General features: G+C 34.7%; 1 protein-coding gene across 4 annotated transcripts in view; it reads right to left on the bottom strand.

Moving 5' to 3' along the window:
• Window positions 1-6,716: 6,716 nt before the first annotated feature.
• CEP120 (centrosomal protein 120) overlaps window positions 6,717-26,921 on the bottom strand; it is a 37,867-nt gene continuing 17,662 nt past the window's right edge. For 3 of the 4 annotated variants that reach the window (XM_042012840.1, XM_042012839.1, XM_042012841.1), the window contains exons 14-21: window positions 26,703-26,855; window positions 25,981-26,070; window positions 25,467-25,559; window positions 23,717-23,878; window positions 20,096-20,218; window positions 18,570-18,668; window positions 8,435-8,580; window positions 6,717-7,742 (exon numbers count right to left, since the gene is read on the bottom strand). In XM_042012840.1, coding sequence (XP_041868774.1) covers window positions 7,502-7,742; window positions 8,435-8,580; window positions 18,570-18,668; window positions 20,096-20,218; window positions 23,717-23,878; window positions 25,467-25,559; window positions 25,981-26,070; window positions 26,703-26,855 — 1,107 coding nt within the window. In that variant the 3' untranslated portion in view covers window positions 6,717-7,501. Of the gene's footprint in view, window positions 7,743-8,434; window positions 8,581-11,367; window positions 12,867-18,569; window positions 18,669-20,095; window positions 20,219-23,716; window positions 23,879-25,466; window positions 25,560-25,980; window positions 26,071-26,702; window positions 26,856-26,921 lie in introns of those variants that run through there. The other variant, XM_042012842.1, reaches the window with a different exon arrangement.

Raw genomic sequence — 26,921 nt, 5'->3', positions numbered from 1 at the left:
ACGGACATTGTAGCTTAATAGCCATTAAAATAGATACTGTGATAATAAAAGTGGAGTTAGAAAAGGGAGTCAAGGTTGTGATATTTTAAAAATATGTATTGATAAGGATTACATGAATAAATGCAAGATTTGAGAAATCTCTGTAAGGAAACCCCCAAATGATGGTTAGATTTTGTTTAGTTGGTTTTTTTCCTAAGGATAAGAGAATTAGAGATGGTATTGTGAACCAGATTACATGTTGCCTCTTGTGTCCCCAAAGAGAATGTTGTTTCTTACTAAAATGACTTTATGTAATCTGGCTGCTGAGCTAGTGAAGTACTGCTCTGTGCTACAGAAGAAAACCAAGAAAGCACCATGAGATAAAACAAGTTTCTCTGCCTCAAAAAAACCCCCTAACAAACCTGTGTGGATTCTTTTTACTATGTTCCTTTTTTTACCAGCATATTTAAACACACACACACAGATATATATATATATATATATTAAACTTTGTTCAAACCACATAGGGTGGTCTATTTCCTTTGCACTGCTATTCTTCACTGCAGTCCTTGTTCCTCTGTTAAAAAAGCAGACAACAGTAATTGCCTTCTTTCTCTTCTTGTGAGTATAGAACAAATTTTGAGCCAAGCCCACTAAAAGTTGCTTTGTAGTTTGGCTCAGTATTAATTCTTAAATTTTTGTGTAAAAAAAGTGTTAGCATTTAAAGACCTAATGCCTACAACAGTGGGAAGATTTGAGGAATTATAGTCTTGAATGTGACATACTCTAAATCACCTCTTAGCACAGTGTAAAAGTTAAGCTAAGATTTTAAAGGCCCTAGATGGACTTTCATTTTTTTCTAAGTCAGGATTAACTGGTGTATAAGTAACAGACTAGGTGCTTTCACTGCCAAAAGCTATCTAACTTAGAGTTTGAATCTGGCAGTACAAACAGCAGCCCTGCCTGTACTCATACAAGCTTGTTATTTCATGGTGCACAAGATAGTATGGTGTCCATGCTCCGTAAAAATTGCATTCCATAAAGTATAAAATGTCTTTCTATCTGAAACTTAGGTGGAAAAATAAGCAGCAATCAAGTTAAACACATGGACAGGCTTTTCTCTCTTTTTTGTTGTTGTTGTTTTATTCTACGAGCATCAATTTTAGCTAAGATATTCTAGAGTAGTGGGATACCTCCCGGGATAAAGATGCAGATGGATCTGAATTAAGTATTCAGTAAGTATAAAAGGAAGGGCAAAAAAGAAAACTCATGAAAACCCTCAGATCTTTGTGAAAGATTGTTTGAGTACGCATAAAAATTATCTTTAAAAAGCAAGCAAACTAATTTTATACAGGTACTGCTTTTCAAAAAATAATTATTTGATCAAGGTTGCTTGATCAAATACAATAATACATAAAGTAGCATATGATTTGTCTGCATGTTTAATTATAATTTTTTTCTATTATTCACTGTAAAGAAACAATTTGCTTGCTAGTGAAATCTGCTATTTTCATCATCATGTGTACATTTGATAACAGGAAAAGGAGAAAAAAAACGTGTGTGTGTAGAAGTCCACTCTGACAAAGAAATGGGAATTTCTTGCCATACAGGGCAAGGTTTAGGTTTTGTGAGCAGCAGTAAAAGTATCTTTTCCATGTCATGCAAAGTGCAATGATTCAAAGTCACCTCCCTCTCCCACTGTGGCCCAATCTGTGCCCCAGCAGCCCCTGAGATTTTGTACTGAGCTCCAGACCAGGATAGAGAATGTGCGACCATCTCATGGGCACAGTCATGTTTGGCATGTGGGCAGTGGCCTGTTGGTTTCACAGCATTTTAGAGTTACTTAGATAAGAGTAACCCCACCTTCAAGATTCATTTCCAGAAGTATTTGTCATGTTTGTTAGGACAATAGGGATTTGCTTTTATTAGTATTTCAATACTAATAAGTCATGAAATGATTTTCCTATAAAAGTTTTCACTAAAACCCTTGCAATTACTTATTTACTCAATAGATGGGATACGGCAAAAAATGCTTGACCTTTTCTTTTTTAAATAGCTGTAACAACCAAGCATTAACTAGCTATTCATCAAAGCATCAGTATAATGAGAAATCACCTTCATCTTACCAAGAGAGAAACAAGAGTAAATAGTACTGCGCGATACCACAAAAAAATCTTGTCTGGGGCAGACCCAAAACTTCAGATATTTTGTCTTTTTTTCCGGGCCTCAACAAATCATTTTATTTAATGCTTTAACAAAAAGGTTAACCTAGCCTTTCTTATAAGGCTGCAGCCTTAGACTCTTAATTTCCCAAGAAATCAGAGTTATACAGAAAGATTGAAGTAATTTTTGCTTTTTTCTAAAGATTTCAGGTGAATTTGTAGCTAGCCAGAAGACTGAAAGAATATACTGATTTATCTACTATAAAAGAGCAAAGTAAATAGCTTGTACTCATTTGCTGAAGAACCATCTCAGTAGAAGCCAGCAGTATTCATCCCTTTAAGGGCATTAAGACAACTGCAAACAACACAACTAGCTGGAGTTTAAAGCAGTTTGTGAACCACTTACACAGAAAAGCTTTTCCCACATTATTCTCATTTTGCTGATAGGAAATGAAAGCCTAGAGACCTGTTTAAGATCACTCAACACCCCTATAACCAAGATGGGCAGAGAAACCACAGACTTGGCGTCCAACCCTCAGCCTACCAACAGGATCACCTTTATGTGTGACTCAGGAGAGATTTTGCTGTGTTGCACAAAGTACTGCAGCCCAAGCTATTGGTAAGGATGGCAAAGCATTGCTTGCCCCTTACACAGCGTTTGAGACACAATGGCTTTTAAGATGCCCTCCTGCAAAGCCTACCTACTTCTGCTTAAGCAGTTACAAGCCATCTGCATTGATGGTGATATAAGTAAATGAAATGGGATCAGAGCATAAAAATCTGTATCCTCAGGTAAACCTCTTAATGATTTGCTGTTTATATGCAATAAGACGATAGAGTCAAAAAAAAAACAAAACCAAAAGCCATGTGTTCTGCAAGATGTGTAAGGATGGGACAGGAGGTGAAACACGGTTTACAGACACATAACCATGTTGCTGAGGCATGCAACTTTTTCCACAAAGAGCAGTGCCCTCTTACAGAGATATACCTAGCAACTCCCTAGGTTGCTGGTGTGTTCTTGCTTTCAATATTCTATGTTTGGGTTTTTTTCTTTTACTTTGGGTTATTAGCCCCATTTATTCAGTCCAATTTTTTATTATCAGAGAGTCAGAATAAACCAGTAGGTTAGAGTATTTAAAAAATCATTGCATCCACATTCAGGAAAACTGCAGTAAAATACATTATTGCTATAGCAGCATCAAAAGTGTTATCTAGACTAAACATCCTATACCCATATAATACAGGTATTTCTAAAATACCTCGCTGGAAGGGTTCCTGGAGCAGCACATAGGCTCTGTGGTTGACACCAAATACACATTGATATTCATGAGAGCATACCCACAATGCTGCCTTTACAAACTACTAAACTGTCTTATTCAGTGGGATGAGAAGCATCATGTTGACTTCGTATCTGACATGAACAGGACCCAACTTCGGCTGTGTGCACGTTTAATTATAAAGCACACAGCAGTTCATGGTGCTTTTCAGCCCTGATCTGGATGACCTATTGTATTACAGTATTAATCTTGTTGTCAAAAATAGCCTTTTCAGGCAAACATACTGATGGTCTAGTGTCTTATATAACCAACATCTCTTAACATGAGATCAATAAAATTATTTTCTGTACCTCCAGATCTGAAAACCAAACCAAAAAATACCCTCATTTATGCTAAGCTATCAAGTAAATACACAAATGTCAGATACTTATCATCTCTTAAACTGTAATTTTACAAAAATGTATTAGCTTGATTGCCTGCTCCTCAAACTCCTGTGATTTAATTTTGCTGCTCTATTTACATTTACCTTTGTAAACCAAAATTTTATTATATTCACAGTACATAACAGTTTTCAGATTTTAGAAGGTTTTTTCATACTACATTTAAACCTATGAGCCATGTACAGTAACTGCTGAAAGAGTATTAGGCTGTGGACTGTTCTCCTGGACTCCATCTAGCCCAGTAAACTCGCGGTAAATTTTGATGTCGTATTATTTTGTCAATGCAGTTATGTCTCAGTGACTGCATTAAAAAGCTTTGCTCAAACACTCAGTGACGCTACACTTCCATAACCATCTACTCGCCGTGTATGTTGTTAGAACAAACCTTTTTGTAGTAATACATAAATTGTTTAAAATTCTGTCAAACTACCACAAGTTTTTCACTTGGAAAAAAAGAGTACTGGACTACAAAGCAGGGGGCGTCACTTTTCCAGAAGCATTATTAATGGGGACTATTTTAGTCTTCAGTGACAGGGAACGACAGGCTGCAGCATTTCTTCAATTTAAGAACAGAAAAGAACCATACTTGCAAGAATTCAATTACTCTGCATTAGAGCTGCCATGGGGTTACTGTACATTTACACATCAGAAAGTCAGTAAATTATTTTTCTATAAATTAGTCTCTCAAAGATGATTTTTTTTTCTTTCTGTTCTGAATGCCAAACTCCTGACTGCTTCTCCACTACAGAGACTTCATATCTGGATAGCCGACATCTGTAAAAACATTTCTAATGAAAACACTACTAATACAACCCCCTGGAGAAACAAATGAAATGAGATCTAAGTATGCAGCTGCCTTTCTACAGCTCTGTCTTTAACAATAGTGAGGCTAGTGCTTCCCATCCAAGCCTTGACACAGGTCATGATCATTTAGGCACAGCAGTAGCAAAATAAATAATTGTGTAAATATGTAATAACTGGTATAAATACTCCAGTAGCACTTAGAAGATATGATAAAGGACTTCTGTTTTTAGCCGTGCATTAAGGTTTATCTCAGTGGATGGAAGGGAGAAGCATTTAAACTGCAATGAAGGAGAACTACAGATTGAATACTTGAAAGCTCAGTGCCAGATATAACAATGCTTCTTTTCCGCGGTTTAGGAAGTGTATTAGTGTTAAAAGTGTTGGATCACTGCTAAAATACTATAGAAACAGTGGTTAGAGATTCACTCAAAAAAAAAATAAATACTATAAAGATCAATAATGTAACTATATACTTAAATAATCCAGATTCAAAGCAAAACTATGCTATCTTATTTCTAAAATAATTGGTCATATTTTTTTCATATACATATATATAAGCATTCCACTGCTTTAATATGTAAATAAGAATTTAGACACAATTTTTCTGTTAAATAGCCCAACAACTATCAGGGGAAAAAGGTCTGTTTCTTTGTAAGATTTCTCAAATTTTAGCAAATGCTCCATATCAAGGTGCATAAACACACTGCATCCAGGTTTCCTGCCCTACATTTAAACCTGTATTAAGTAATTTGAGGCAATTCTTTGGTAGCAAAGATTGGTAACAGCAAGTCCTCACTACTGGAAGAAAAATTAGCACAGAAGGACACAGGGAGGGAACCTCTGCCTGAAGATCATAATGAAAAAACAACAGTGTTCCTAAATGCCCTAAATTTTAAAGTGGGCTAATGCTTTTGCTAGACTGGACTGTACAAATACAGGCTATAATCAGTTTCCTTATTTGAAGTGAACTGCAAGTTCTGCACCCAAATCCTAAGGCAGATGAAGCTGGAATTGATCTGACATGGAACTGACACACCCTCCACCCCGTGTTCACAGAAATGTATTGGTAAGAGTACTTGTTTTGAAATAATTCCATCAGCTTCCCCGGTGAAATCTGGGTGCAATAAAAACAATAGCTCTTTGCCAGAATTCCAGGAGGGTCTAGCAGCTCCTCCTCTTCCCACCACATTTTCTCTGGCCTATGGAACCAGGACTGAACCTGTAAACACAGATCTCACTTCCAGCAGCCTTTTTATGTTGGGTAAATTAAAATGGGCTTCTTATCACATGCATCTGTTTGAAATTCTTGTACAATGAAGAGAGATTAAGATAAAAAATTTTGAGATACTTCTGATTTAAAAATGGTATTTGGTCTTTCCACTGAATAACTCTAACCTCTAAAATGGCTTTGAGATAATAAAAAGGCAAATGGAACCCAACATAAAAATTTTCTTCGAAAGACAGTAATACAGAACTCACATCTGCTATACATATCTATTACAAACATATATTTTGCTTCTGGACTACTTCAGACTGAAGCAGAGAAAAATTGTGTTGGCAAAGATTAAACTGAAGCATCAAGCTTAGATTATCATTAATTTCCTCACTGTAATACAGACAATGAACACTAAGAGTAATGACTATAAAACAAAAAAAAATTCTACGTAAGTTTTTTAATAATCACAAAATTCATGCTTTGCACCTTGTAAGCTCTGATCTTTCAAATGGCTAAATGGACCCAAATAGCTTAAATTATGAGGTCTGTAAGTGTTTTTAAAAAAACTAGCATTTTGTTTCATTGTACTCAGTACTTTGATTTGCTAGAAAAAAACCTCAAGTTTGTTTAAAACACACAGCAACATGATTGTAATTTTTTTATACGCACAGAAGAGACTCAATTAAAAATTAATTATTAAAAAAACTAAAAAAACAAAATTAACCTTGATTAACAAGTTCATTATTTTATGGATTAAAGCACTAAAGACTGTCATATGACTAGAAATCGTAAACAAAATTATTTGTTCAGTTAAAAAATAAATGCAAAGTCCTTAATATTTAATTAAAATCAAATTTTATTTCATAAAATAATACACCTGGAAAGTCATAGAATACTAGTTCAAAAACCAACCAGTTATGAAAATTTAGTCAACATTGTCTTTACAATATTTAAGTCTCAGGCACCCTCCAGTGTCTGGAGAAGAAACTACACAAGTGAACAATAACTGGTTTGGCTTCAGTTTCCTAAGGTTTGATTTTATCCCCGTCACACTCAAAACCTTGTCTCTTATTTATTACATAACTTTGTTATGTTAGCTACAGTCAGAGAAGCAAAAATTTATTACTTGTCATTTAGTAAAAAAGCAACATTTGGTCAGTACTTCAGTTCAGAATTAAGAGTTTTGACAGGGAGAACAGCTGATGTCATTTTGCCCTAGTATAGCTGAAGAGATTTTTTTAAAAATTGAATGAAATCATAACAATATTGACCAAAAAACATCTTAGAATCAATATTAAAAATGTTACAAGTAAACCTAGTCGGGGTGATGCAAAAATAGGTAGGAAACATTTCAGAAGAGAGTACACAAGATAAATATATTTACACAAACACATTATATATACACACACATGAGTATAAAAACATTATAAACCAGTCATTGCCCCCATTAATCTTACAACTGTGCTTAACTTGACATGTTGCAAATATTTACATTGACTTCAAAGAGAGCTGACTATAATGTGCAAAACAAAGCATGACATTACATATTTTGCAAAGTACTATAGGCTTATAAAAGTCACTCCATTCAGATTTTGGCTCTTTGTAAAAACTTCTTGCATGCTTTTAAATAGTGATGTTCCTTTTTGCAATAACTTCTCTGATTTGACGATCAAGTTCACTTACAATATGGTCTTCATGATTATAGACCCCTGTTCTCAACAGAGTATCCCTCTCTTCTATCAGACGAGAGAGGTAATCATCTGTATTCTCATTTAGTTTTCTACAATGAAGACTATCCACTCTTCCAGCAGAATTATCTGTAGCATCTTTCAATTTCTTTCTCTCTTCTTCTTGTTGTTTTAGCCTGATATCGATAAAATAGGAAGAATTAGAGAATGAGATATCTTAAACCCCACTTTGATTATCTTTGTGTTGAGTCTTTAGTTCACCTACTGAAGTACTAAGCAAAACAAAGAAATCTGTAAAAGGTAAAAAATTATTCTGTCACTGGGGAAAAAAACTACAACTAAAAAAAAATGTTAATATAATACTTAAATATTAACAAAACTTTTTGTATGTGCATATGTAACTATGATACTCGCTATGAAGGCTTCTGCTTTGGTAAAGCAAACAAATTAAAAGGGTTCAACATACAAAACCAGTGCAGACAGCTTTTGGAGGACAACATTAGATAAAATTTTAAATTTTAATATATTCAAGATAAGAACAGAACATGCCTTGTTCTTTTATTAACACAGCATCTATGCTTAGAACTGAAGGTTTAAAATAAAAAAAAAAAAGCTTGGTGCTGTACATCTATGACCTTAACAAAAAAAACCCAGGTGGCATTGAACATGGATTTTGCTATATTGCCATACTGTTGCATTTTATAAATGTGCAATCTTTACCTAAGGGACATGAAACAGTGCTCTTTCACTGGACTGACAGCCAATTATAATCTTGATTTAATTGAATCTTCTCCTGTTTTAAGGCTGACAGCAAGAAAAAAGAAGGATAGGGAGCAGGTGGGGAGGAATCTTACAAATACTTTTATACCTGTTAAGTTCATTTCTGATAACCTCCAGCTCTTGTCGGTCTGTTTTCCCCAGCTCTTTTTCTTCTGCTGCCAAATAGCGCAACCTCATGTGCTCGAGCTCTTGCTGCTGCTTTTTAAGGTGAGCCATTGCATTTTCTTGTTCCCGCTGTGTGGGAAAGGGTGAAGACATAACTCAGTTGACTACATGATTACATGTAGAAGTGCTAATTATAGTGACAGAGCGGAACTTTAGGAATGAAGTCATAACAATTACATCTCCGGGAGCATTAGAAATGTAGGAGTTAACAGAATGACTTAGCTAGTGATATCTACAATGCAGTAAGACCGGTGACTATCACGATCACAGCAAACCTGTCCAGGCTGGATCAGCTGCAGCCCAATCACAGATATCTCCCCATTAACAAAACAGCAAAAATGTTAACAAATTCTCTTACTAATTTTGGCTTAAGTTGGTAGGCATAAAACTTATACTTCTGGAACTGCTCAAGCTAATGAGATTTATTCCTTTACTATATAGTGTATGAAATAATTTTTTTTGAGAAAATAAAAGCTAAATAGCTGCAGGAAACTTCCATTATCGGCCCCACAGTGTCTAGTACCAAAGCTTCAAAAACAGCTTTTTGAAATTACAACTTGTGGTTGAAATATAAACCTTGAAAACAAAGTTCTGGCAAGATGTCCTTTTACATTTGTATAGCACTATGCAAGATTTTAGATAATTTACTTTGTAGATTTAATGAAATCAATCTATCCATTCTGAAAGTTTGCTTGGCTCTAATTTTTTAAGCTCTATACAGATACTAAAAAACCTAAAGTTTGAGTCCACTACCACTTCGTGACATTAAAGTGCCTTAGTGAGAAACATGGTCTTCTCTCCACTTGTTTTCCTCCCAGTCATTTTCCATATGACTTTGTGCACTAACTCAGTACAGTCAGTCTTATACCCAGAATAAGACAGAAGACCTGAGGTAGTTAAAAAATAACACAGGAGGTTACACAAACATCCTGGATCTAGGCATATTGTGAAGTGGAAGTTTATCTTTGCAATTTTGACATTGCCTTCATCTGGAGTGTTTGATTATTAATACAATCATTTTTATATTTAATATGGGGGTAAAAAAACGTAATTTTTTTGTTTGATATGTGTAAGCATATTTTTTATACAGTCAACCTCATAATATTTGAAAGACTTTAATCAGGTAGTTTCCGGAATTCCAGCTGCCAGCATTTTAAACACTCCCTGTTGATGATCAATAATTGGCAAGAAAATCTGAATTTCAGAAGGGATTGGTATAAAAAAAGACTAACTGTTAATGTGAACAGACAACACAATAGAGAAGAAGTACTTAGCAAGAAATCAACCCTAAAGACTCCAAAAACTTTGGTTTTATACTAAATTCAATACACCAGTAAGCTGAAATAAATGTTAGAACTTCAGTGAGACGGGTCATAAATCTTGACGAGCAACTTGCTAAAGAGATACATACTAATAAAAAAAACAGAAGCAGGAATCCTGCCAAAGAGTCTACAGCTGATAGATGACTGAAGCATAGAAAAAGCACTTGGTGAAGATAAGGCAATAGTCCTTCCTTCCCCATCAAGAATTCATTGCAGAAGGACGTTCCCATGTGAGAGAAACCCCTTTTTATGTGGGAAAGATTTGAAGAATACTGTAATAAAACATATTCTGCTTCAGTCTGAGAATAATCTACAAATACAGTACATATTAAAACAAGTTACTATAGACAGCTGATATTTAAAATTTTCAAGAGCTATAAGGAAATTCAAACAAAAAGTTGTGAGACTGACCGGAGGTTAGTCTTAATCCATCACCAAAATTGGTGTTGACACCACCAGAGTAACTATTTCTCCAATTTTTATTTTATTCTTTCTTTAAACAGAGGCCTTACAAATAACCAGAAAGTACCAGCAGGACCTACTTCCATAGTGGCCAAGCTATTTGAAATCATAACCCAAACCTAACAGGATGTATGGGTACATTAGGAAGAACAAATTCAGCTTTTATAGAAAAGTCACTGTTCCAACTAGTCTTAAAAATCCCAACCAAACACCACAAAGAAACCTCCTAAAACTGAACACACAACTAAGCAGTGACAGAGAAAAGTACTCTCAGCTTACCCAGGGCTTAGAACACCAGAGAAAGGATAGCAATTGATCATTTCTACAAGAGCAAGAAGGTAACAGTGGATTCCACAAGAATATATTCTTCTGTATATTCACAAATGGGGAAATCACTAATGAACAGTTTGCTGCTGATACAATGTAATTCAGTGACAAAAACGCAGATGTGCAAAGAGTGGGATATTATGGAGAGAAAAATGAGTTAGTATGAAAAGGAAACAGATTAAAAAAAGAATACATTCACTTATGTCCATTAAACACAATAGCCTGAATGCAGCAGCTGGCTCATGATGTACTTAACTGACTGAGGGCTGCTGGAGGATATTCAAAGATATCCAAGCAGGGTTTCTAGATCTTGTGCATCTACTGCTGGCCCAGACTGGTATGTCACATCAGTTCACTAGCTGGGTCTTTCCCACCCAACGAAAAGCACAGCTGAAACGCAAAACTAGGTATATTCCAACTAGAGACATGATTCAAGTTATTCGAAGAGTGGAAATGCATCACTTAAGCAATATACTTAAGCATGTGAGGAGCTTTTTGGACACAGAAAGTTTTAAATTAAGATAGACATTTATGCTGGGAAAGAAATGCTACATATAAAGCAGTACTGTTGAAGTATTTGAAAGAAGAGGCAGAGAGTGCTTTTAGTTGGGATTTCTTGCTTAAAGTCCCAGCGAACATCACAATGGTATTCTCTGGTTCCCAAATACGTAGATAGGCAACAGTATCCAGTAAAGCCAGATTTCAAGTATAAAACAGGCTACAAGGAAGAACAGAATAAATGAGCTATGAGGAAGAATGGAACTATTGCAACTATTTTGATAGTTGCAATAATGTTGAGTTGTTTATTTTGCTAAATGCAGGTAGTAAGAAAAAACACTGAGCATGATCGTATCTCAAGCAGGCTGCCACAAAACTAGCACAATTTCAATTAACAGAACAAGTAAATAGATTGACAGTCAATCTGATTACCTCAATTACATAGAATCTACAAGTATAAGGACAAGCTAATATTTACTTCTCTTTGAGACTATCGATCACTATTCTTGGTGTCCCCATTCAATTTTCTATTGGATTTTCCTATGTAGGATTTTCCTAAAGCTAAATCCTTTACAAAGTTAAGCAAATTAAAATACTGCTGTTTCCAGGAAACAAACAAACAAACAAGCTAAACCAGTTGTAACTAACACCTTAATTCAAGCAGACATAAAATTTTGAGTACGTTAAATCTCCTTTGGGAAGTCCTATTTAGTCTCAGGGGTGGAGCTGTTGCCCTGTACACGTAGAAGAAATCTAGAAATTTCTAGGTATCTGTCTTTATAAGTAAAGAATCCAGTAATTCAGTCTGGTGATTAGCTACTTCTCCTGATTAGACAACAAGTATAAAGAAACTTAGCACAGATATCACTGAAGTAGATACAATACACCCTGCATATCCAAGTTCTGGTTTTGAAATTAATTTGTCTAGTATGTCCTGGCTTTCCTGTTAACATTATCTAACAGTGGTAAGAGTCTTGAAGGCCTCAAAATAAATTATATAAGAATGCATTTACAAGCAAACTGACTCATCAGTAGGAAAACCATCTTGTTACAGCGGGGGATGAGATTGACATTTTCCTCTTAGGTGATGTCAAAAATTTAACTCTCTTACGTGAGAGAGGACTTTTAATTGCCATTATCTCTTATCAGCCTTTCAACCTACACTGATTTGTAGTATGATTAGTTTCAGTCCAATAATTTTTTTGCAGCTCATGAGATAAGGATTAACTTTAGAAAACTCTTTGTTCTGCAGTTCAGTTTATTCAGGCTCTCATTGTCCCATTTTAAAATAGGGGTACTGTCATGGGAAGCTGGGGTATTAATCTAAGTCTGTCAAATTTGTGTATCTCAATAATTCTATGAGAGAATTATTTTTGAAGGTACATTGCGCAAAAATTGACCAAAAGCTAAATACTGCAAAACTAATGCAAAACAGAGTTGCACTTGTTACTAGGACAGCAATACTTCCACATAAACACAAATCATCACATAACTGTGACTACACCGAGTAGAAGCCTTTTAATTCAGTCCTTCAGTTTGTGCAGTATATTACTCAGATCTATGAGGAAAAATTCTGAAAGCATTCTTCCAACTGCACTGCAGAAGAAAGGCATAACTGCATGCTGGCCAGAAGCAGTGCGTGTTGGACCACAGGTTTCATGACAAGCTGATGTGTTACTATTTCAGGCAGGGAAGTTCAATGATCCACATGTTTCTGCTGTCCAGCAACATGCTCACAACGGCAATCTGAGAGCAAAAAAGGCATTTTAGACAAGCTCAAAGGAGAGGTATATGTTAGACGAAGTACATATACTTCAGGTTAACAGAACAATATCTGAAGCTCAAACAGACTAAAAAGAAGACACACTACTTCTAATGCTTTCATACTGATCAGATCCTATTTAATAGCTTGGTCCTTTATGCCCTCACTGAATCAGTTCATTTCAGAACCACAATTTTTTTAAATAAATACCTTTAAAAATGTTTAATTAAACCAAGAAAAAGACAACACAGAATGATGAAGAAGCCATGGGGAGATGAAGGAAAAGCAAGGCTTTTCTGCAGAATCATTTGTTCAGTTCCCATTCCTTTTGATATTTTTCTCTGGGGAAAAATTCTATCCAAAAAACCCCAAAAAAACACAGAACCAACCAAAACCAGTGTCACTAGAGACCATGCTCTTTGCTACGGATAACAGTCCTAGATTTGCACGGAAGAAAGATTAAATACAGTGTGTGCTAAATTCTTGTTTTCTCAATAGGCGAGAGAAACACCTTTATCAGTACATTTTGTCTCCAAGCTAATGTTGGGTAGGAATTCCTTTTAGATAAAGGTGATTTGATATTTAATTTGATTACTAATACAATTGTGATGTAAACATGGCAAATATTTGGCACTTTCTTATTTGGGTTGCTGAGGGAAAAGTCCAGATTAATTTAATATAAGTCACTGAAAGTCAAGAATTTTAGAGGCATGCCATGCTATGACCCCAAATAGCGACATTTAAGCACAATAATATTAAATTTAAAAAATAAAAATCAACATTTGCTGAAGCAAGATTATCCCTACCATTCAGTTCATGACAGTCCAGCTCGGAAAACAGACACTAAAACAAGTGAGAAGGGATTCTTTCATGATGGATCCTGTGTGTAATTTACATTACACACTTCATACTCTGTGATTTTCAAATGTCTTTCCCAACATTAGTCTTTGACTCCTTTAAAAAGTCTGTCATAACAATTTGTAGGGTGTATAACAGAAAACTTGTTCTATGTATACCATTCATAGCAGAGCAAGAGGAACCCATTTCCTAATAATCCATCAATACCAGAAGATGGCAAAGAATTTACAACAGTTTGATAAGGGAGGCATGCTGATTTTGAATTAATTTATATACAATTTTGTTATGATATGTTGAGGGGCCATAAAAAGACTATATTTTGTTATGGTGAGAGAGAAGGAAGGATTTCTTATTCATCTCAGTGATGAAACTGGTGTCACTTTATCAGACATTCAGGTATTAAACCTACTTTTTCCATGACAATGTAACAATCCACTGAGCAACAAGCACTTTTTTAAATGGAGAAGAACTCTACTGTATAGAAGGACTAGAAATGTAGCAGAATTTATTGTGAGATGTTTCAAAGTAAAATACCAATATTAATAAAACACTTCTGCACATTTACTTTACACAAAAGTTAAGTCCAACATTTTAAAATCCCCTTGTAACATCTTCATTTTATTCTGTGTATACTGAAAAACTAAATTATAATTGAATACTTGGTATTCTTTAAGTGTACCTCAGTGCACACAAGTTTAAACATACATGCTGCATGCTGAAAATTCTCAGTCAAGACTTTCTGGCTAACTTTCCAAACTTTACTCCTATAATGTATCCTAAAATAAGGAGCATTGCAGATTTATTACCAACTGCTTATTCTAGACAGGGTGTTTTAAACCTCAGTAAGAAGTACTAGAATTTTTGTTCCTAAGCACTTAGAATCTTGCATTTTTAAATTTCAGCTAATGGAACACTCCAGAATCATCGACTGCTGGACTAAAGGCAACTTCGTGAATAGAAGATGAAACCCACCAGAAACTCAGAACACTTGGAAATATATTACACTTGCATCATAACCTAACAATCATCAGCCACTATCCCACAGTAGGGCAGCCACAGATTAATCAAGAATATCATATGCAAAAATTATCTCAATAATATGTATTAGTTGGTCCTGCACTACTTCCTCAGCACTGCTAATCATTCTTTTTGCTACTTTTCCTTTGGCCCCCCACCCACCTCCTTCAATAAAAGGTCTCACCAATATTCCTTTCACTAATTTCATATTTTGTCATTCTCCTCCACAAAACAAATCCATACCAAACAAGTCTGCATTGTAGTTATCATATATTTTACTACAATGTTTTACTACTTTTCTTCATTAATTTTCATCTCTAATGTAGTGCTTGAGACATGGAATACTGTTTTAGAAGCTTGTATGGTGGAAATCTCAGTCATAAGTTTTGAAACCTGCAGAAGTATCAGCATTAAATAAAAATTAACTGATAATAAAAAAACCATCAAAATTTCAATTATAATCAGATCATAAAAGAATCCCTGTATGCCACCAGGTGCTTTAGTTAAGAGGCTCTTCAATCAAGGAAGCACAATCTTTATTTTGCCATAGCTGCCTATAAATCCAAAGTGAGATGTAAACATACATACACTAGACTAAACAATGGCTAAATAGCAGCCACTATTCACTCTCCCACTCATACATACCATGTAAGTCTGTGGGAAAAACTTACGATTGAAGCTAAGGAACTCAAGTAAAGTTTTCTGAAAATAACCCAGAGCTGACAAGTCAGTAGGAGGGCCTGGATGGTTTCAAGACACAGTTTTTAACCAAGATTTAGACTTTCAAACGTGAGGGTTTTTTGTGTGTGTGCTTTTTTTTTTTAAACAAAGATTTACATCCTATCCTTGGCTAAATTACTTATAAATTCTTAAAATTAATTACTGAGTGGATAAGCAAGATCCTGGACAAGACAGAATGAATTGTCAGCCAGCCAATATGGTCTATGCTCTTTTAAACAAATGCATCAGTGCTGGTTCTAACAGGTCTGTAAGACACAAACACATTAGAAGACTTAAAAAAATACTTCTCCCAGAACACTGAATGCATGTATATTTTGAGATTTTGGCTATTTGGATTAAATCTAACTGAGATTATCAACTACAGAAAATGACATTTCTGCCAGTTTTGATTTTTGTTTTGATATAATGTTTCTTACACCCAGACAGGTACTGAATTTGATATCCAAGTTCTGTGTATACATACAAGGATGTATGCAGTTTTGTGTAAACAGCTGGATTCATCCGAGAAATAATGCTCATATAAATAAAAAAAAAAAAAATGTAAGTCTCATTTGTGTAGTACTGAGATCACCCAGTCAGCAAACATTGAAAGAGTTCTTGAAATCTCCAGAAATGACATCATTTACCTGGGTGCACAGATATGTAGCTTATTTGTTGAAATGTTTTTCTCCCTAAAAGCTGAACAGGCGTATAAGAAATGAAGTATTAATACAGACTTTCACTGAGTAACAGAGAAAAGAAAAGTAAGCTGGGTGAAGTCTATTGTCACTCAGCTTTACAAACTGTTTAAATTTAACTAACTTCTGTATTTCTAAAGTACAGGTAAATATGATTTATGTGTGCCTTCATGTACTTCAATAACACTGGCGCTATGTTCAGTGTTCAAAATCCTACCCATGGAGAAGCTTAGATCATATTCTATTAGCAGTCCCATACTTTAAGTTACGCACTGTGTCTCTGATATTCTGCAAAATATAAAACTATCCCAGCTGTGTGCTAAGAACTAGTTCCAAAATAAAAGAAAACTTTTTAATTAAGGAAACATTGACTTTTATGGTTGCAAATCAGAAGAGCATTTTACTAAATGCTTAGCCTGTAGATTATGCTTCTTTAATTCACAAATTGACTGCACCGGGTCACCTTTAAGTAATGGAAATCTCTGTTTAAACGTTTTTTTGGCAATGGGCACAAAGCATTAGATCTCATTTCCAAGACTTACCAGCTGGGTTTTGTCATTAACATTTATTAACAATCTAAGATACGGCTTTCAGCGTCTAATCCTCACTACACAAATGTTTTGTATAGTTCTCTAGAGAGCTTTGGTGTGACAAATTACTGGCACAGATTACAGCCCTGTGGCTATTCACCAGAGGCAACACAAAATTAACATGGTACTAATCCAATTCAAACAAGAAATTGTTCAGTCTATGCACAATTGCACAAATCATCTGAACTAAAGCAAATCAAGAATTCCTTAAGCTACAGTTTCCAAATTTATATTTAAAACACAGCAAATGGTTTTTGATCAGATTTGCTTCAACTTTTATTTGGCTCTCTAAAGTCACTTAAAACTTTTATCAATAGACTACGAATAGATGAAGCACAGGAGTATACAACCCACAAGAACTACTTTGAAAGGGTTTGTTCTGTTGGAGAAGTTGTAGGTAGCATAATTCACTGTACATGCCAACTTATTTTATGGTTCAGACTTTCAGCAAGAGGTTCAGTTGAAACCATCTGCATATATTAATAAATCCAGATCATCAGGTCTATGGTGATGAAATTCATAATAAGAACTGGATAGTGATATACATTAGTGTTAGCATGGCAAGTGACAAGCTCTGCTTTTATTCTACAGAAATTTTAAAACATGGCAAGAAAAGATAGGCTGGATATTTCATGATTGCTGAAGAAGTATTAATCAGAGAGATAAGATTTATATTTTTCCTCTTATCACCTTCTCAAACATAAATGTTTCACAAATTGCAGATGACTCCTTTTATCACTTGGCAAAAAAGGCACAATTTAAAGACTGCAAATGAAGGTTAGTTTTTGCTTACTAATAATGATTGTGGACCCTCTTCAAGCAGAAATATAGATTAAAAAAATGTTATAAATTAGAAGAGCATGGGCTTAACTTTTTACTCTCCAAAACCTGAATCTATCAGAAATGCAGGTACTATAATCTGTAAGAAAACCCAACACTGTTCCACAAGCTGGAAGTACAGGTAATAAAAACCTTTTACTAAACTTAAATTCTGAAGCTTTGTGTACATGTCAAGGTTTGTTCGCAAATCAGTTGGGATATATTATTTACTTATTTGTTTGTCAGGGCCAATGGAAATGCTAGCCATTCCTAAGCACATTGTTTAGGTAATGTTTACTGGAATTCACGAAACACAGATGACAAAATACAACATGTACTATGGATTCAGCAAGGATTAAGCTGCTAGTACTGCAAGTTTAAACACAGTAATTTCAAGTCAAAAGTATATGACTGTATCTATATAGATGCCCACAGACACACAAGAGCTCTGTTAAAACTTAGCAGTGAAATAGCATGTCACATTAGTATGAGGTCAGAATTTCCAAAAGCAGAGGAAAGTTTCACTTCCATTTTAATTTTTCTTTACTTTACAGCATTCATCAAAACTTAACCCTTATTTCTAAAAGTGACTACTTGTTTCCCACCTTTACCCTTCATTCATTATACAATTAAAATACAGAACAGTTATTAGTACTATAACTGACCAAGATGGTTGGGATAGTGGCAAAACATTTTCCTGGAGTGCTGATTCAGCATTATTTGGAATTAAACTAAACTTTTTATTTTTCAAATCACATCTGCTTTTAACTATTTCAGCCTTCTTTGCAGGGCTCAGCCTTGGCCTTTCCTGAGTTCTAAGTCAAATACAAGCCAGTTTTGCTGTTCTTATTTTTGTTAAAAGCATAGCTCAGAGCTTTACTTTGCAAAAACAAGTAACGTGAAAGCAGTAGTTAACAGTAATCCTAGTAGCTTCCAACATGACATTAACTTGGTTGGCTCATATGACCAAAGAAAACCTGCATACCTGTTTTATCCTTGCAAGTTCTTTCAAAGCCCTTGTCCATTGTTGTTTGTAGTGGAGCTTTGACTTGGTAGCTGACTCTAACTTTCTTTCAAGTTCAACCTAAGAGCAATTAAAATCATATCAGCTGAAGCAATAACAGCAGTAACAATCACTGAAAGATGTATATATACAAAGGGTCTGGTTTAAGAAAAGTGTTTATGTAGCGTAATATACAACATCATCTAAAGCTGTTATACAATATAACATAAATATTATGGCACAAGAACATTTTCTTGTTTAAAATATAACCTTATTTTTATTGGATGGCCATCTACACAAAAAGAAAAAGATTAGTTTTTTAGCACTAAATCTGCTGATGTAACCTTTAAATTTAAGATTCTCAAATTAGCCAACCCCTGATCCCTTCTTTATTCAAAAAAATGTTATAAACACTGATTTAACAAAAATGCTGATGAATAAATCTCTCTTGAAAAGGTACATAGAGTTTTTGGTTTGCTGATGGAAGTTATGTCCTACATTCTTTTCTCTGAAATACCCATCTGCTCAAACCATTCTTTAAAATCTATGTATCTAATGTGAACCTTTGATCTTACTAACTAAATAAATTTTTAAAAGTTTTTACTGCTAAAAAAATTCATTTTACTATCTGTGCAAAAAGAATTTTACATTAAAAGAGATGAAAATACTTATGAAGCACACAAAACACAATAAAAAAAATAAAGTATTTTTAACTAACATCTCTGAGGAAGTAATTTTTTCTTAATCTTGCAAAAACTATTTTCCTTAAATTTGTGACGATCTTAAAGCACTGACTTGTTTAATTCATCTAACAGGATATCTAAAAATATTTAATATGTAAGAACTTAAAAAGTCTGTAGTGACAAAAATATTTTGCATCAGTTGCTTGCATTATTAGAAGTTACTGAAGCATACAGTAACATACAAACTGGCCATATAACCGAGTATACCTTGTGCCAAGAAGCATGGCCTAAGTTTTTTCAGCTTATTTTGCCAACAATTTTGCTCAAACCTCACAACAATTCTGAGCATTAAATGCCCGCATCAGTGGTTTTAATTAAACAAAGTATTCTCTACTGAGGGAATGTTTGGAAAGTCAAGTTATGACAGTGATTCCATTCTATTGGTAAGCAACACAATCTCTGCAGAAATACTTAATTACGAAAATGAACGTAATGGAATACCAGTTTAAATTAATACTCAAGAAAATAATCATCTTTCTTAGTTTTCTAAACAGAATGTTCAGAGACCCCATCATAAATCATGATTTAAATATATAGGTTAAGGTTTTTCCTGTTTTAGCCTCCAACATTACTGCTTCCTCTATAGAAATAAGGCCACTGTTGACCTTATTTGTGTCTGAATATTTAAACTCTAAAGAAGTAATTGGAAAAAGTAAACCAAAACAGACAAATTAACCACTTCATCACACAGTGTTATTCTACATCCCCTTTATCAGTGAATGGACCATTGTGACAGTGTTTAAATACTAGAATAATCCAGTATACCTTTTCTAAGGTAAGAAGATTTATTTCTGATTGTAGCTGGATTTCTGGTTTGCTACTTTGCTGTTCTTTGTATTGCTGGAACTCCTTCTCCAAAGTCTTATGCTTATTTTCTGCTTCATAAAGCTACAGAAAGATGTAAGTTAAAGAAACCAAGATGCAAGTTAACAGAAAACCCCATTCATGGACAAATAATTAGATTACAGAATTTACGTTGCTTCTTAGTCCCTGGAACAAACATCAATCATACTGTCAATTATCGGATATAAAACAGACACTGAACGTTACACATTTAAAATTAATGATTTCTTAATGATGGCACACAGCAATGTTTTAATAGGAAGAGTTTTAAAGAGGATCTTTGCTCAGTACTGGAAAGAAAAAACAAGTCTGTCCTCATATACATAAGAACAAGATTTACGCACATTTTTGTTCATATTTCTAAAACAACTTACAGAAGAAATACAGAAAGCATAACTACTAAGATTTACACATCTTTTAAAGAAAGCCAATGTTATCTACTATATGAAGTTTTATTACTTACTCAGTTTCACAGCATAACTTTTTTAGGAATGTCTGCAAAAGGAAACGACTAATACTTTGTACAGTCAAATGATTTAGAAGAAAGGCTGAAGCAGAAAGGCTTCAGTGACTAATGACTTAATGCTGTGTACCTCTGCCCTCACAGTGTACTTCCACAGTTTCAAGAAGATTTTTATAAAGAGAGTGCTTTGCTTTTTACAGACAATGGGTAATTTGACAAATGATGCCAATACATAATTACTTGCTACAGAGAAAGTAAGGAAGTCAAATGTTTAACAGCATTTTTTATAATATATTAAAAATACTAAGAACTATTTGTAAGGTTTTCATCTTATGTTAAATATTCTTCAACTATAAATACCTAAATATACCTGATGGAACTGATGTATTCCATAACAGAGTATGATCCCACATGATCTTATATTTATGTTCAACTAGATAATGCAAGTATTTCCATGAATTGTATCTAACAGTTTAGAATACTGGGTGAAAATGCTTTAGAGAACTCACTTCTGTTTCAAAGCCTACAATTTGTACTAGTACATCAATATATTAATTCTTTGGATCTTCTAATTGGGTCACCACTATTTTTCTCCCAAAATTCTGCTTTTTGCATTTATAATTGTTACAGAATGGATGTAAGAAAGCAAAGATGTTTCCTAGGGACCCATACAAAAACATAGTTCGCTGCTGTTGTTTTTCACACAGAACTACAATAGACAACTTGAACAAAAGATACTGCTGTTTAACACCCTTCCATTTTCACCTTTTTTTTTTTTTTAAATCTGACATACAGACATGATGCCAAAGACAATAACTAATCTCTTTTGTTATTCTCCCTAGAACTTCTATAACAATGTTTAATTTCTTGTCTGATTCTGGAAACACTTTCAAAAATTGAATTTCTCACGAGATCTTTGAACTGTGGACTATGAGAAAATCATAAAAATCCAACAAATAAAGCACAACTTCCTTATTCAGAAAGTAAGGATGATATTCTTCAAGGCCGATGCTTCAAGGATCTTCTCTTGTACATAGTGGGGCTTACATCCAAACAAGTTGAATTGTAGAGTTCTCTAAATGTCTAAATGTGGAAATTGTGTACTGACAAATCCCTTTAAAACATATGGAATAAGATCACTTATTCCAGAACATTCTGTGTTAAAAATCCAAAAACAGTAACACAAAAAATACCACACAAACAAAAAACTCCACACCCAAAAAGGTCTTAAAAAAAGAGCCCCATCTCGTAAAATCAGAAACTTTTCACTTGTGCACATTACAAAGAGCAGGGTCCCAGAGTGAAACTCCAAAGTAAGCAAACAAAACCCCACCCCCAACAAAGCAAAAGAAAAAAGTCTGTCATATGCAGAATATGTGGCAGCAACCACCACATATTGAAGCATAACAGGAACAGCACAGAGGAAGACAGCCAGAATCCTCTGGAAAGAATGGCTTTCATACAAAACAAGACAAAATATAGTGGGACTTGTGTTTGGAAGAGAGACAGTATGACAGCCACCTATGAAAGCAGGAACACTGTGTTGCACAGGCACTAAAGGATTCTTCATAATTACCAAGTAATGTGCTTAAAATGAACAAAAGTAAGTTTTTAAGTACATAAGACATAATTAAATTTTAGAACTCACTGCCATAGGGTGTTGGAATACTAAATACTTTTTAAAAGGAATCATATGAGATCATGAAGAAAACTTTCACTGACTGCTAGTAAATATGAAACTGACTCTGGCAAAGAGTACATATAACCCTTGATGGTATTGCTGGATATACCAAAACTGCTTTTTTTCATAGTCCCATTTCTTATTTTCTTGTCCTCTAAATCCAGCCATTGCTGCATCATAATGCTGAGCTAAATGATCATTGGTCTGATTAACTGTATGTCTGTTCTGAATAGCAAAAACAAAGTGATTGTGATGTTTTATTTAGAAAAGGTCTGTTGAAGCTAAAAATGGTCAGTGGGAGCTGAAAGAATGAATATGGAAGAAGAATAGTAGCTGGTGGCATTGGGCCACTTGAGCTTGAAGAACAACTGGCTGTCTCATCTGTACAGGTAGCTGCCAACAACACAAAATGCAAAAGTGATCCACTTATCACTTTGAAGACGATTGCATTCTGCAATCTGCTCATCTCAGTTCAGTGACTGTTCAAGTAGAATAGTCAAGATGAGTATCTTTGAGGTTAGCAGCGTTTTGTATTAGCTACATTTTTAAAGTTTACTGTACTGTGGTTAACATATGCTAACAAGAAAAGAAGTACATTAATATTAGTGTTTAATACAGAACTAAAAAGAGCACAAAAATCTAGCACAACTCTTCCTAAGTACAAAACTATGGCTTTGGCTGACAGTTCCTCAAACAGTGAAAGCTAATATGGGATTATCACTATCATGTATCAGACATGAAAAACACCAAAGCAAGTAATTAATCTACATAAAGTAACTACTTTTCAGAACAGTTAGGCATTAGTAAGATTTAATCTACTTAGTAAGAAATTAAGCATCTAATGTTATAGCAGCTAAGAAAAAAAAGAACTAACTTCTACAGTTTAAGAGTCAGGAAAAATATCTAGACTAGCCTTGTTGTCAGTGCCAAAGTTAGCTTTGAATGTGGTCTAAATTTTCTATTTTAAAAGTACTACTCTCAGAATAGAAGATTGAAATAACAAGAGGGTTTCCCCCTCTGCCACAATAAGGATAATATAAATATTCTTTTGCAATAGAAGAATAAAACTATCTGCACAGTCAAGCTACATAGATGATAATTGCTAACAATTTTTTAAGTTACTGAAATGTACACTGCTGTTCAAGTTCTTCATATTATACATGCTTTTAATTGAAACTTGATTTTCAGTGTTGAAAAAATAATTACCAACGCTGCATTGTCCACTGGCCCTACAACTGAGCAAGGCTGACATGGATGGATCTCAGCACAGGGCTCACCAAACAATTTAAATAAAATGTTTATTACAAATTTGCCAGAATGCACTTGCTGCCAAAAGGCTGCTTAACTTAGTATACTTAGAGAAACACTCACTTTTATTAGAAAACACAAGTGTATTTACCTGCTGATGTAAGCGAACCTTGTCTTCTTCCAGCTGTTTCATTTTTGACCTTTCTAGCTCAAGGTGGTGTGCACATTCCTCCCTGGCTCGACGCACAGAATCCTGGAGCACCTGCAGATTTCGTTCATGCTCTGCTTGCAACTCCTTCTTTACTCTTTGAAGCTTAAAAAAAGAGACATATTTATATTAATTCATAGGAGTGAGAGCTTTACTTTAAAACTCTCTTACAACTGCTACTGCTATTCATGACAGAAAAATTATTAATTTCAGAAATTAAACAATAAAATTCCCATTGTCCATATGTTTGCTACATATGTTCTTACGAATTTCAGTTTAACTAACAATCTGCCAATTATTATATTTGGGCTATAAATATATCCTTGCTTGACTATTGTAAAAACAGAGCTCTCTGGATCTCTTCTGTACATTCTACACGCTTCTACAACATGGCTCAAGGCAGGTTGCACATCCACCTTCCTGCTACAAAGTGAAAAGCTAAATACACCAATTCACTGCAGAAACTGTGAAAGTCACAGCTTCTTTAGGTCCAAGACAGCACTTTTTCATACTGAGCATACTGAGATAATTTCTCACCAAGCTAAACAGAAGGACAATCCTACACATGTTTGAACTTTCTAGAAAGATGCTACTGTCCCAGATAACTGCTAGCTGAATAGAAACTTCTCCAATAGCCCATTTCTCAAACTGTGTAATTGTTAACTGAACACTACATCATTTTGACCAGATGCTTTTGGAAACCACTAACTTTTATCATCTCTAACTCTCAGGTCAGAATCTCACTAAACTTTGAGAAAGTTTTCAGAGAAACATACACAAGATTCAAAATAACTACTACTCAGACTGAAATGCACTTGGCCAAACCTGAGCACCAGGTTTTTTTTCAGATGTTAATGTCAAAGCATTATTTACAGCACAAACTGCATCTTGAGGTACAGATAGCCTGGGGTACTGAACAGGACACAGACTCAGCCAGCTAGTCCCTGTATTCGGAATTCTCAATTTTGTTACAAGCACAGAAGGGATTAGTATGATAGAAAAACTAATCTGAGTTACAAGGAGGAAGGAGAAAGTTTGTTGGACTGCTGAACACCACAGTATTCCACCTATATCATTCTGAGTATGTTCTGAAGGACAAGAATAGGCAGTTTACTTTCTCTTTTCATGTGACTAGCACCCCTGAAGTCATACCCCACTTCCTCAGGTTGAGGGTGTTCAGTACAGTGGTAGTTACTGGTTTCTCCGGCATCCTCTTTGACCTTGTCACTACTAAAAAAAAAATAAATAGAAGTAGGAACTCTGAAAATGTTGGATAACAAAATCTGGACAACTGGAGTTTCTCCCAGATCTTTGTCACCTTCTCCTATTTCAACAGTTAATCTAGCAATTACTTTTTGAAGTGAAGAACTCTTGTGCATGTGTACAATACTCACCTGACAGTAACTAAACTTGAGATATGCTAACGTTACATAAATGTCTTCACTGACACTAATTCTGTCAAGAATAGAAGGTTTACAGTTCTAGCAATCCATTTAAAAGTTCACTGAATTTCTATTTCAGTAAAAATGTAGTTGTAACAAAACTTGGCTTAATTACTAGTGTTTCCCTATATATCCATATGAATGTGGCTATTTAATATCTTATACACAGCACACAATTGTCACTATGTGAGAACCCAAACCTTATAGAAGTAGCTAATGCAATGGCATTGTTTAATATGACCAGTTTTTACCTCCGATTCAGCACTAAAAAGCTGTCGCTCTCGCTTATCCAGATCTTTCAGGGTTTTCTGAAGCTGTTCTTCCATAACATTATATTCTGCTACCTAAACAAAGGAGAAAAAAAGTATAAAATATTGAAATTTTTAATTTAGAAACTTCCATATAAAACAAATCTCCAGCTCTTAATTAAGAACTTGCAACAGAGAATCCTTCTAACTCATTAAAGACTAATGGGTGGCCGTGTATAGCCAGGCTGTAGAAGGGCTTTTTGACCAGGCATGTAAAACGCAATTAAAGTTAAAAAGCTCCCATATACAGCAAGCAAACCTAAGGAAATTCCTAACAAATATTCTATGATTAAAGGCTCCTCTTAATTTTTTTTGCACTGTTGTAGACTAGATGCAAGCATATCAGTAGTTGCAAAGGCTAATCACAGACACTTTGTTACATGTTACCAAGTACCTTGTCAAATTTGTAACAATTTAGAGTAAGACTTCCTGCAAGTATAAGGAGGAATTTCCTTACCTTTTTCTTCACTAATGCCTCTCTCTCTCTATCTCTTTTCTTCCATTCCTCTGCAAGTGCTTGCATATGGACCATTTCCTTCTTTTTAAGCTTTTAGAGGGAAAAACAAACAAACAAACAAACAAACCCCCCAAACCAGAAAACCAGATCAAAATCGTTGGAAGTGTACCCTTAGAGTACTAAGTCTTGAAGCAAAAGTTTTGTATGCTGACTTGTGTAACTCAAGATATGATTCTGATAATGAGAGATTTCTTACACTGAAGTAAAAAATGCAAAGTAAGCAGTTTGAGAAAAATATCCAAATAAATAGGTACTAGATTTTCACCATCTTTTAAAAAAAATCATGTGACTATAACCACTCAGAATAACTTCAAGAGTAGAGAGCAATGGTTTTTGAGACGCAACTAAAGGAATACAGAATTAATATTTAACATCAATAGTTTGAATCTTGTATCTACTGCACTTTATAAAGAGTAATGGGAAACTGAAGATGGTATTCTGCAGCTCAAACCTAGCACCTTCTTCACTCACTTAAGAATTAAACTTCTTCCTTAAGAGCACGGAATTTGTGGATGGAGTAGTTTACATCTGAAGTTTTAATACTCTGTATGAGTAAAATTTAGTTCTTACTCGAAACAGTAAAATACAATTCATGTTCTTCTCTATACCAATTTTGCTAAACCTCTGGCAATCATGTAATTTAGGTAATGAAGAGTAAAAACCTGATTTTCAAAAATGTCCTCTTGCATTTCCTTCCACATTTCTAACTCCAGTGCTGCTTTGTATTCCAGAGTTTCTCGAGGTTCTGGATGGTCTTCTGGGGCACAGCAAGGCTGAGTGGGAGGGACATCCCGTTGCTGACCAGCACCCATATCCTGACATAATGAGAGTGGATTTTCATTGGAACCTCAACTTTTCAAAGACATGTTCAAAGGAAAAGG

This window comes from Corvus kubaryi, unplaced genomic scaffold (genome assembly GCF_017639235.1).
Source record: "Corvus kubaryi isolate FWS band 111438036 unplaced genomic scaffold, C.kubaryi_AGA036_p1.0 split1-37296, whole genome shotgun sequence".
Lineage (NCBI taxonomy): Eukaryota > Metazoa > Chordata > Aves > Passeriformes > Corvidae > Corvus > Corvus kubaryi.
This window is presented reverse-complemented; position numbering and strand designations above follow the sequence as displayed.